The sequence below is a fragment of the Purpureocillium lilacinum genome (genome assembly GCF_023168085.1).
Source record: "Purpureocillium lilacinum CBS 284.36 DNA, scaffold_1, whole genome shotgun sequence".
NCBI classification, from domain to species: Eukaryota; Fungi; Ascomycota; class Sordariomycetes; order Hypocreales; family Ophiocordycipitaceae; genus Purpureocillium; species Purpureocillium lilacinum.
Window position 1 is genome coordinate 162532 of NW_027072111.1, and position 11151 is coordinate 173682.

General features: G+C 53.5%; 1 protein-coding gene across 1 annotated transcript; it reads right to left on the reverse strand.

Annotated features, from left to right (window-relative positions):
* Positions 1 to 591: 591 nt before the first annotated feature.
* Positions 592 to 1521, reverse strand: PLICBS_000024 (uncharacterized protein; the record flags this gene model as incomplete). The annotated part of the gene is made up of 1 exon (XM_018328405.2): positions 592 to 1521. The coding sequence occupies one exon, from the start codon at positions 1519 to 1521 to the stop codon at positions 592 to 594; it is 930 nt and encodes a 309-aa protein (XP_018173024.2).
* Between the last annotated feature and the right edge of the window lie 9630 nt (positions 1522 to 11151).

Sequence of the window (11151 nt, forward strand, 5' to 3'; positions counted from 1 at the left end):
CAGATCTCAAATCATCCGCATCATGAGAGCCATCTGTCGTTCATCTGCCTGTTCAGACGCCGCGGGTCGGTGCTTATACGTCGGGCTGCGACGACTAGAAACTCCGCCTTACACGAGATGCTATCTCACCTCTGATGAGCGCGAAGACAGCCGACGCCTTTTCTTTGCTCTCCGCTGCGGCAACAGCGGTACTGTCAACCGTCATTTGCGAACCGTTCTGGAGATTGCTGCTGCTGCCGAATTACAGTTCACAGGTGTTCATGTCATCCGCTGCCGTGCTTTGACCGCCGAGCCAGTGCTGTAATCGATTCAGGGGTGTAACTTGATTATTTGTTATGAACTGCCAGGGAACTTACTCAAACTTGAACTGAACTGGTACACTTGATAAGCTCAACGATGGACCAACCGACGTAGTGTCTTGCACAATTGGCTCGTCAGCTTGTCGGACTATGGGCCTGGTCTGTCCCGCTGTTGCTTCATCGCCGTGTAATTACTACCGCTCATTACAAGAAAGCACTTTGATAGTTCCTGCCAAAACGCCGAACGTCATATGAAAATCCCCGTCTTCTGTACTCCTGCTTACAAGTTGCTTCAGAGTATGTCATAGCTTTTCTTGCCGGTGTTATACAGGCTTTTTACCCCGTAGTTGATCAGATCTAATAGCTGATGTTGGTCAACTTCAACAGCATCAAATTGCCACTGGTCATCACCCGAGGCATCTCCGTGCATTTTGATGTGAGTACGGAAGTAGACAATGCCCAGCATCTGCGAAAGGTTGCGAAATCCCTTGTGCTGCAAGCCCTCAGGTAGTAGTTCGAGAACAGCTGATCCGGGTTGGAGGAACATTAGGTGGGTGAGGCCTGCACCGTGGACTCCTACTAGCAAGTCTGTCCCTCGAACGATCTTGAGCTGTTCGGCAAATGGAATGGTAGCGAACTCAACCACACTAAGCTTGATATGGGGGATTGCCTTTCTGATAGCTTCCATGTGCATGTCCTCATCCAAAAGCTTTCGGGTGTTTGTGCGACGAATATATGTTACGACAACGCTGTCGTCGTCTTTGGCAGATGTGGCCACGTTGTAGAAGGTAAGGGCGCGGGAAACGAATGTCTTTATCAGGGATGATTCACGGCACAGCAAGTCTTCCCAGTCCCCTTGCCACAGGGTGTTGCTGCCTCCGGCAAAGGGGATGATGATGTCTGACACAGGCTCCGAGGCGTTGAGCTCGTGTATGCGGCGGATCGGCATTTTTGCGAAGAGCTTCCACAATTCAATAAATGGGCCATCTTCGTGTTGATCTGCTAGAACAATCTGCGTCGTAGCCCCATGTTTTGGCGTAATGAACGGTTCCCCAGTTTGGGCGTCAATGCTCATTTGAAGCACGTCGAGGCTCCAAGTAAGACTCATAATCTCCATAAGTGAGTGCCATAAGTTGCCCATGCCCTCTCGCTTTAAGAGGATTGTCGTTATTTTTGACCGCTCCGAAGACGCTGCCTTGTCCAGGATAACCGCCTCGTTCATGATGGCTCCAGGGCCAGTTTCGTACCAATACCGTGGTAGATTGTCGGGTACAACGGGCACTCCCCTTGCCGCCTCATCTGGTGTGAGCGGCCTAATATCGCATCCCAAACGGAATTGGTGTAGCGATTCGTCGAAGGTAGCACGGTGTCCGTAGCACATGGCATCAACGCGCACAGACTCGCTAGCGGCGGTGCTGGATAGGAAGCAGGTGAGGCGCGACGCTGATTCTTGACTGCAAAAAGAGACCGAAAAGTTCCGGGCATTTTCGAGGTACCGCGTGCCAAATCTAGCCTGGCACCAGAGTGTCTCTGAGGAGCTGGTGAGTAAATAATCGGCAGGCAAGTCGGAACGTATGTGCGGAGACCAGATTCGGGGATCCGAAGGCGGCTGAACACCGGTGAAACCGTCGCTGAATCGATTGTATGACTGCGAGAGAAACAATAGTAGAACCACGAGAAATATCAGCGCTCTTACTGTCGCCCGGTAACTGCTATAGGCGCATAAAATCATGTTGAAGTAGCCATAACAGAACGAAAAGGCGGAAGGCTGAATCGTCATGTGATGATGACAACGCTCGTGGCAGCCGGGCCGGAAGGGTTTAAGTGACTTGGGGACTGAGGTGGGCTGGGAGATATTAGGTAATCCGGCCAGGTTAGCATGGGTCGCAGGCGGCTAGCTGGCCCAGATGCATCACGCTTTCAATGGAAGCCACGGTTACGTCCATGAAGTTTTAGGCCCATTTTATGGAGAGTAGACGCCCCACCTCAGGGCTGCAGGGAAGTGAGTGGAAAGTAGAGCACTTGGGCCGTGAGATTGTATGCCTGACGAGCGGGGCGGGCGGCACAAGACAAGTTTTCATTGGCCAATTTTGAATGCTGTTGGTCGACAACCGGGCCGCCGGGCCGCACGGCTGTTGAAACAAAGAACTCAAACCCGTGCAAAGATCTCTTGGGAAATGGAAGTGTTTCCTTCGCCTTCCGTAGCTGCGCAGCATCGATGTCCCAATGCGGCAGGATGAAAGAGATGTGTAGAGTAATTTAGCTTCAGTTTGCGGGGATGCCTCCGTTCCGCCTTCGCTGTCGCCCTAGTTTTCCCGAGCTGTGGGATGGCATTGACATCGCCAAGTACACAAGCGAAATATGCGTCTCTAGAGTGTCGGCCTAGTGCGCATCGCGGCGTCGTGCAGTTGCTTGTCCTCGACTGCGACTCTTCATCTCTCCCCATCCAACATCCTCATACGCTTCAACATGCGGAAATACATGAACTTGTCCAACGAGCATCATAGTGTGCGAGCCATTTTCATCAGTCACGTGATAGGGTGTGAACGTTGAACTTTGATCTGGAACTTTGCCACACGCGCCGCTACCCAGAGATATGGGTGCGGGCTGCAGCAACGAATCTTCTCCACTAGGGTAGTAGAACCACATCGGGCAAAGCTGGTGCCCGAGAGTACAGCTAGCATGTTTGCGGGCCCTCTTTAGAGTCCAATGAGCCAGCGTACTCTTGTTTATGTGGTCAACGACGTGCCGTAGCTCATACGGGTAGAAATGGAGTTGCTTCGGGAGTTGGTGGCAAGGTTGCGGGAAGGCTTCTCTCGGTGCTCTTCGGACGTCATCGTCGCTCGGTAGATTATTCGTGACCGACTGCTACAGTCAAGATCTGCTTTCCCTAGGTGGGTATGCATCGTCAGTAAGGCCTCGGATAAATGCCATACATTGAAAGACGTAGTGAGTTATAGATTAGAACTTCAGACCGCAGTGCCTCGATAAGGGAAAATACGAAGGGCGAATGTTGGTGGTAGATGCTATCGTGGCTGGTCAATTACTTATTGTTCAACGTTGCTTTTTCGCAGACTGAGAGTGAAATACTGTACAGTGAAGGTGCGCGACGGGGGGAGTTGAGTGAACAGACTGGACATAGAGGGTTCGGGGGGTCGTTCCTAGACCCGTCCGCGGCCGCATCTACTGCATTCTCATATGAGGTAGTTTCGGGTCCTCCGCACACTGCTGCGGGCTTCTACGATGGAAGAGTGGATGGCCAAGTTGCGGATTGACTCCGCCGGCTCCAGGACCTCCCCCAGAAGAGCCATTGTCGGCGCTCAGACGAGGCTGTCAGCGTGGCAGGCAACCGTCAACATGGATGTCCGGTGCGATGGTGTGGAGGAATGGCCGGGTGAAGGTTGATGGTGTGAAGCAAAGAAGCTGCTGGAGGGCTGAATGACAGGGGACACGGATCCTTGTCTGTACCCCTGTACCACCCTAGCCTTACCCCTTGTCCTGGGCAATGTGCAACAAATCGCGTCCAGAAACGGCTACAGTCCTTCTTCGCCTCCTCCCGCACGTCTTGCGAGCTGCACACCACACATCCTGCGAGCTTCACACCACTCATCCTGCGGCCGCTTTGGCTTCACACCACTCGTCCTGCAAGCCTGCATGCTTCACACCACTCGTCCTACGAGCTTCACACCACACGTCCTGGAAGCCGATTTTGCTTCACACCACTCGTCCTGCAAGCCTGCATGCTTCACACCACACGTCCTGCGAGCTTCACACCACACATCTGCAAGCCTACATGCTTCGCACCATTCGTCCTGCGAGCTTCACACCACTCGTTCTGGGAGCCGATTTCGCTTGACACCACGCGTCATGCAAGCCTGCATGCTTCACACCACTGATCCTGCGAGCTTCACACCACTCGTTCTGGAAGCCGATTTGGCTGCACACCACAATTCCTGCAAGCCTACGTGCTTCGCACCACTCGTCCTGCGAGCTTCGCACCACTCGTTCTGGGAGCCGATTTTGCTTCACACCACACGTTCTGGCAGCATACATGCTTCACACCACTCGTCCTGCGAGCTTCACACCACACATCTTGCAAGCCTACATGCTTCACAACACATGCCCTGGAAGCTGTACACCACCCGTCCTGCAAGCCGACTTGCTTCACACCACACATCCTGCAAGCCGATTTTGCTTCACACCACACGTCCTGTGAGCTTCACACCACACATCCTGCAAGCCTACATGCTTCACACCACCCGTCCTGTGAGCTTCACACCACACGTCCTGCAAGCCGATTTTGCTTCACACCACTCGTCTTGCAAGCCTGCATGCTTCACACCCCATCTCCTGGAGGCTGTACACCACCCGTCCTGCACGCCGACTTGCTTCACACCACTCGTCCAGAAAGCCGATTTTGCTTCACACCACACATCCTGCAAGCCTACATGCTTCACACCCCCCGTCACACTGCACGTCCTGAAGTCTTCATGCTTCACACCACTCGTTCTGCGAGCTTCACACCACACATCCTGCAGCCTGGCCAGTGGACGAGAAGAGGGTGTCGTTCAGTTACTGATCGCCACGCCAATACACAAGAGAGTGATCCAGAAATGGCTTCAGTGCTCTGCAGTCGCTGCCCAATTCCTCCAGGCCCTCTCTGGACACTTTGTTGCTCCAGTTCCGGGCCACAGGGGTACCCGGTAGCCCGGCGTCATAGCATCGACGACGTCTCAGCCCGGGCGGAGACTCCTCCCACTGCGACAAAGGTTTCCATCTAGGCCAGCATCTGCAACTGCTAGTGCCCACTAATCAGACATCTTCAACTTCACTACATCCGCTACGACCGGCACCAATGGTGAAGCACTTTGCACAATGTGATGCGAGGGAAAACATCGCGCCATCTCGAGGTGCCGGAGCCTCGAGAGCTCGTCCGTGCGACGCAGTCACAATGTGAATATAGGCTGCAGGGTGGTGGAATGGTCAAGATCATACTGTTTAGGCTATAGAGCAATTTTTCCGAAGTGTTTTCAAGTATTGCGATCGAGCTGGCCAAACGAGGAGCCGAGGTAGAATGCTAGCATCTATACCACATCTGAGCCTAAGACCAAGCTCATGCGAGACAGGTCGTCGCGACGTACGTGTCGCCGAGCAGCAAAGTTGCGGTGCAGGATCTTGTTGAACAAGTCAAGAGGATGGGAGGGTCGTCAGACTGTTGCGGTGTGCGCGCAGACCTTGGCTACTCATCAAGTGCGAAGACAATCGTCGACGAAATAGTCGCTGCCTTCGGATCACACATCGACATTGTCGTCAACAATGCGGGCATTGAGGTAGTGAAGCCGCTGTCTGAGATTGAAGTTTCAGACTTCAACAATGTCTACTACGTCAACGTTCTCGCCCCTACTCTGAGACGGCACAACGGTTCACTGCTGGTAGCGTTTGGGGTTAATTGACCAGAGAGGCACGCACGCTTGCGGGGTGAAACCCGGTCGTGCTCGGGTCTGAGGAACACGTGCAAAGTACATTCTACACCGAGTTCAACAAGACGAGCTGTCCAGTTGAAGGCCAGGCTGTAGATCGTGAATTCGACGGATAGGGGCGATTGACAGCGGCAACTGAAACGCCTTCGCCTCACACAAGAGGCCGACAACGCCTCCGGCCGATGCAGCAAGACATCGGCTGGATGGAGCTGGCAATAGTTGCTCGTCCCCGACTGCGGCTGTTTCCTCTGCTTCAGCATGCGGTTCGAGTCGGTCAACAGTTGCTGCTCCTTTTCTGTTGCCCAACGAATACGCTGCAGTGCTCTAACATGAATCCGTCCGACGAGCATCATGGTGTACTAAGACAAGGTTTCGGGAGTCACGTGATATGATCTGGAACTTTGAACTCTGATCTGAACTTTGACTCCAGTGTCGCCGCCCAGAGATGAGATGAGTGCAGGCAGCAGCAACGAATCCTGTCCACCACGATACTGAAGTAGAACTTCAAAGGCCAAATACGGTGCTATTGAATTGGTGCAGTGCGGCTAGGAAGCTCGGGTTCTTCGTCCTAGTTCAAAGGACCAACGTACTGTTCTTTACACGGGCAGCGGCGAGCCGCAGCATACAGCACGTCGGCGTGGAGGTGTAGTAGCTTCGCGAGTCGAAGGCAAGGTTGCGGCAAGCCCTCCCTGGGTAGGCTTTGTATGTTATCGTCGCTCGGTGGTTCAATCGTGACCGGCCGTCCACGATCTTGGTGGCAAGCTCGTGAGGGTATCTGGGGACTGCGTCCTTTCCCTAGCTAAGTACGAACCGTCAGTGCTTCGGCTAAATGCCATACGTTGAGAGTCATGGCGAATGGCAACCTTAACACTTCAATAGGCAGCTTGGTCGGCATTCTGCATGCAATACTGCGCCAGGATTTAAGAATCGATGGAGGGCACAACTCGGACGGCGCTTTGTTCCGAATGTGACGATACCGGACAGATCGCACTGTCTTGATGCAGGACGATGCGAACAGCGAATGTTGGTGGTAGATGCTGTCTTGCCTGGCCTATTAATTACTGCTCAACGTTGCTTCTTCGCAGACTGAGAGTGAAGTACAGTGGAGGGGCGCGACGGGAGAAGATCAGAGAACAGACTGGACATAGAGGGTCTGGGGCGTCCGTCCTAGACCCTTCCGCCGCCGTTTCTACCCAATCCTGATGTGATGCAAGTTTCGGCTCCTCGAACACTGTTGCGGGCTTCTACGATGGAAGGGTGGACGACCAAGTTGCGGATTGACTTCCGCCGACTCCAGCACCTCCCCAGAATGAGCCATTGTCGGCGCTCAGACGAGGCTGTCAGCGTTGCATGCAAGCGTGGACAGGGTTGTCTAGTACGATGGTGTGGAGAATCGCGAGGCGAAGGTTGATGATGTGCAGCAAAGACGCTGGTGGTGTGCTGAATGACAGGGGACACGGATCCCTGTCGGCACCCCTGTACTACCCTGGTCTTGCCCCCTGTCCTGGGCAATGTGCAACAAATCGCCGTTACGGCGATCCAGAAACGGCTTCAATCCATCCTTCTCTGCCTCCTGCCGCATTCCATTCCGGGGCGGAAGGGGAAGCCAGGATGTGGCCCGCCCTACGATTACTGCAACTCACCACATTTCCTGCAAGCCGATTTTGCTACCACTCGTCCTGCGAGCTTCACACCACGCTTCCTGCAAGCCATTCATGCTTCACACCACTCGTCCTGGAAGCCGATTTTGCTGCACACCACTCATCCTGCAAGCCTACATGCTTCACACCTCTCGTCCTGCGAGCTTCACACCACATATCCGGCAAGCCTGCATGCTTCACACCATTCGTCCTGTGAGCTTCACACCACACATTCTGGAAGCCGATTTTGCTTCACACCACTCGTCCTGAAAGCCTACATGCTTCACACCACACGTCCTGTGAGCTTCACACCACACGTCCTGGAAGCCAATTCTGCTTCACACCACTCGTCCTGCAAGCCTGCATGCTTCACACCACATCTCCTGGAGGCTGTACACCACCCGTCCTGCACGCCGACTTGCTTCACGCCACTCATTCTGCGGAGCTTCACACCACTCGTCCTGAAAGCCGATTTTGCTTCACACCACTCGTCCTGCAAGCCTACATGCTTCACACCACATGCCCTGGAAGCTGTACACCACCCGTCGTGCAAGCCGACTTGCTTCACACCACACGTTCTGCAAGCCTGCATGCTTCACACCACACGTCCTGCGAGCTTCACACCGCACATTCTGGAAGCCGATTTTGCTTCACACCACTCGTCCTGCAAGCCGAGTTGCTTCACACCCTCCGTCACACTGCACGTCCTGAAGTCTTCATGCTTCACACCCCTCGTCCTGCGAGCTTCATATCACTCGTCCTGGACGCAAATTTGGCTGCACACCACACGTCTTGCAAGCCCATTCTGTTTCACACCACGCGTCCTGCGAGCTTAACACCACACGTCCTGCAATCCGACTTTGCTCCACACTACTTGTCCTGGAAGCCGATTTCGCTTCAAACCACAAGTCCTGCAAGCCTGCATGCCTCACACCACACGTTCTGCGAGCTTCACACCACATGTCCTGCAAGGTCAGCATAGAGGGCCAGAGTCAATTCTGGATATCTTGTCACATGGTAAGGTGTCCCCGCCACGGTGCATTACGCGACCATCTGCCAACACCCTCTTACCGTTCCCTCGAAACCACTTTTTGGTGACGGCGCCCTCCTTTGAGGCACTGGTAACACCCAATTTTTTTGACAACACCCTCTTCTCATTCCCTGCAGACACAACCTTCGAGCAACACTCGCGTCCAGGCTGCTGACGACACCGCCTTCTCCTGGTGACTCCACCTTGTGATGGCACCGTCTTTTCGTCCCTTGGCGACACCATCTTTCACAACGCCCTCTTCTGGTCCCTGGAGACACTACCCTTTCCCTTACCCTGGCGACACCCACCTCTGGCGACACCTTCTTCTCGTCGCCTCCTGACACCCATTTGTGATAACACCAATTCGATGTCCCCTGTTGACACCTACTCCTGGCGACACCCTCTTTTTCCCCTGGCCACACCACCTTTCGTCAACACCACTTTCTCGGACCCTGGCAACACCACTTTCTCGGACCCTGGCAACACCCTCTTCGCACGACACCCTCTTCGCACGACACCCTCTTCCCACGACACGACACCCTCTTCCCACGACACCCTCTTCCCACGACACCCTCTCCCACGACACCCTCTTCGCACGACACCCTCTTCCCACGACACGACACCCTCTTCCCACGACACCCTCTTCGCACGACACCCTCTTCCCACGACACCCTCTTCCCACGACACCCTCTTCCCACGACACCCTCTTCCCACGACACCCTCTTCCCGCGACACCCTCTTCCCACGACACCCTCTTCCCACGACACCCTCTTCCCACGACACCCTCTTCGGACAAGAAGCACACCACTTTGCTGAGCATCCACGCGCTGCTTGCACAGCCAAATCCAGCATCGCGACGGATTTGACACCAGGCCCCGGAGAGTGGGGTGGCCTTCTACTTCGATGGCGCCCCGCGGCAGAGCCGTAGCCACTGTTGAGACCCGCCTCACCTTGCGTGGCACAAAGCCAGAATCCGACGAAGTGGTGCAGTTGGCCTGAGCCACTATCTTATTGCCGGATTTTGCCCCTTGGCATTGACTTTCCCCTCGGTCGTTGGGCAGCCGAGTTTTCACGTAAGCTGATAGACGTCACTGGGGAGATTTCGCCGGCATCGCGCTTTGACGCAATGCGAGCCTTTCTAGAACCAAGATATCGAGGCCGACAAATAATTGCAGATACAGTACTGTACAGTATCGAAACCATGCCTACGGTGACAAGTTTTGGATTCGCAAAGGCATCCTTGTCCGGTTTGAAAAGGCCTTGCTGAGAGGCGTTTGCAGCAGTCCTGTGACGGCGGTCGGGAACTTCGAACTTTGAACTAGAACTTTGATCTACAGCTGTGAGCGGAACCGCCGTCCTCCTGCACACACTTCTTTTTGCAACACCCGACCCACTTTTGCTGGTGTCGGTGATGGCCGAGCTCCTAGAATAGTACAGAAGAGAGAGTATGGGGGAGGAAACCAGTTTCGCTCACAGCTGTAGAACTTTGAACTTTGAACCGGGACTTTGACGTGAGTGATTGTACCCATAAATGCGTGGGGTCTGCAATGACAAGCGTTGTCCACCATTGCGACCGAACTTCAATAGGTACTGGTAGAACCAGCCTGGCTACGCCACTTTCTGACTATTGTACCTCGTACCATCTTTGAGACGGTAGACTTCTGTAAGGCAGTATAGTACAGATAGGTCATAAACGGCCAGTTCCAAATCCAGCATCCAAAACCTGTGAAAAATATTCGTACCCCTTCGGCGCTAGGCATCTTGGTCTCTCCTCGCTACTTGCGGCCTGTCAATGAGATCAGTAAGGGAGGTACTCAGGCCATTGAATGCAGAATGAGTTGCAATATTCACGCTCTGTGTAGCGATCTTGAGTGCGCCGCCAACGTCGAGAACTCCCTAATGAAGAAGAGCTGGTGGTCACGCATTTTCCGATCACTGAAATGGCTTGACATGGTGCTGGCAGCCGGTCTCATTCCATTCCTGGTTGGCCGCGATCTGGTATACAAGAAGAGCAGTTTGGCTGTATTGGCCCTTTTATTTACCCGCAAAGAACGGACGACGCCAAAGACGTTGACAGAAATACTCGGTGCATACTATTGTGAAGTTTTCAAAGGATATCTAAGAGACGACTGTACTGAAAAGGCACCGGGGGTGTTTTATGTAAAAAACGAACACATTCTTTTATACACCAGTATTATTAGCAGCGAACTCAAGGAGAAAGAGGGAGATGAGCTTGTGCCTAGATTTCTGCACGACTGGAGCCGACTATGCGTGCTTTCATCCGTCAACTCACAGCCCCAATTCGGAGACGTGTCTGCGGCAGCTGGGGAAGCACGCGATGAGGAACTGAGTAGTTTAGAAAACTCGAACGCAGTACACCACAGCCTTAACGACAGCATATACCGAAGCTACCTACAGTGTCTTTCTCAACCAGACAACGTACCTGAAAATTCAGAGAGCATAGCCGACAGGGTAAAAAAGAAAATAACTTTATCCTCTGCTGCGACCTGTTACGCCGATAAAGAAAAAGAAGTCCAGAGAATTACAGTAGTACATCGCCGAAGTGGTCTAATCTTCCATCTCCCTAAGGGCTTCGGTATCAGATCCATATGGCAGGCAGACATAGGAAATGTACGTAATATAAGCATAGATGAGACTATTGGAGCTGATGACAACCGCAGATCAAGCTTTTTGAAAGAACC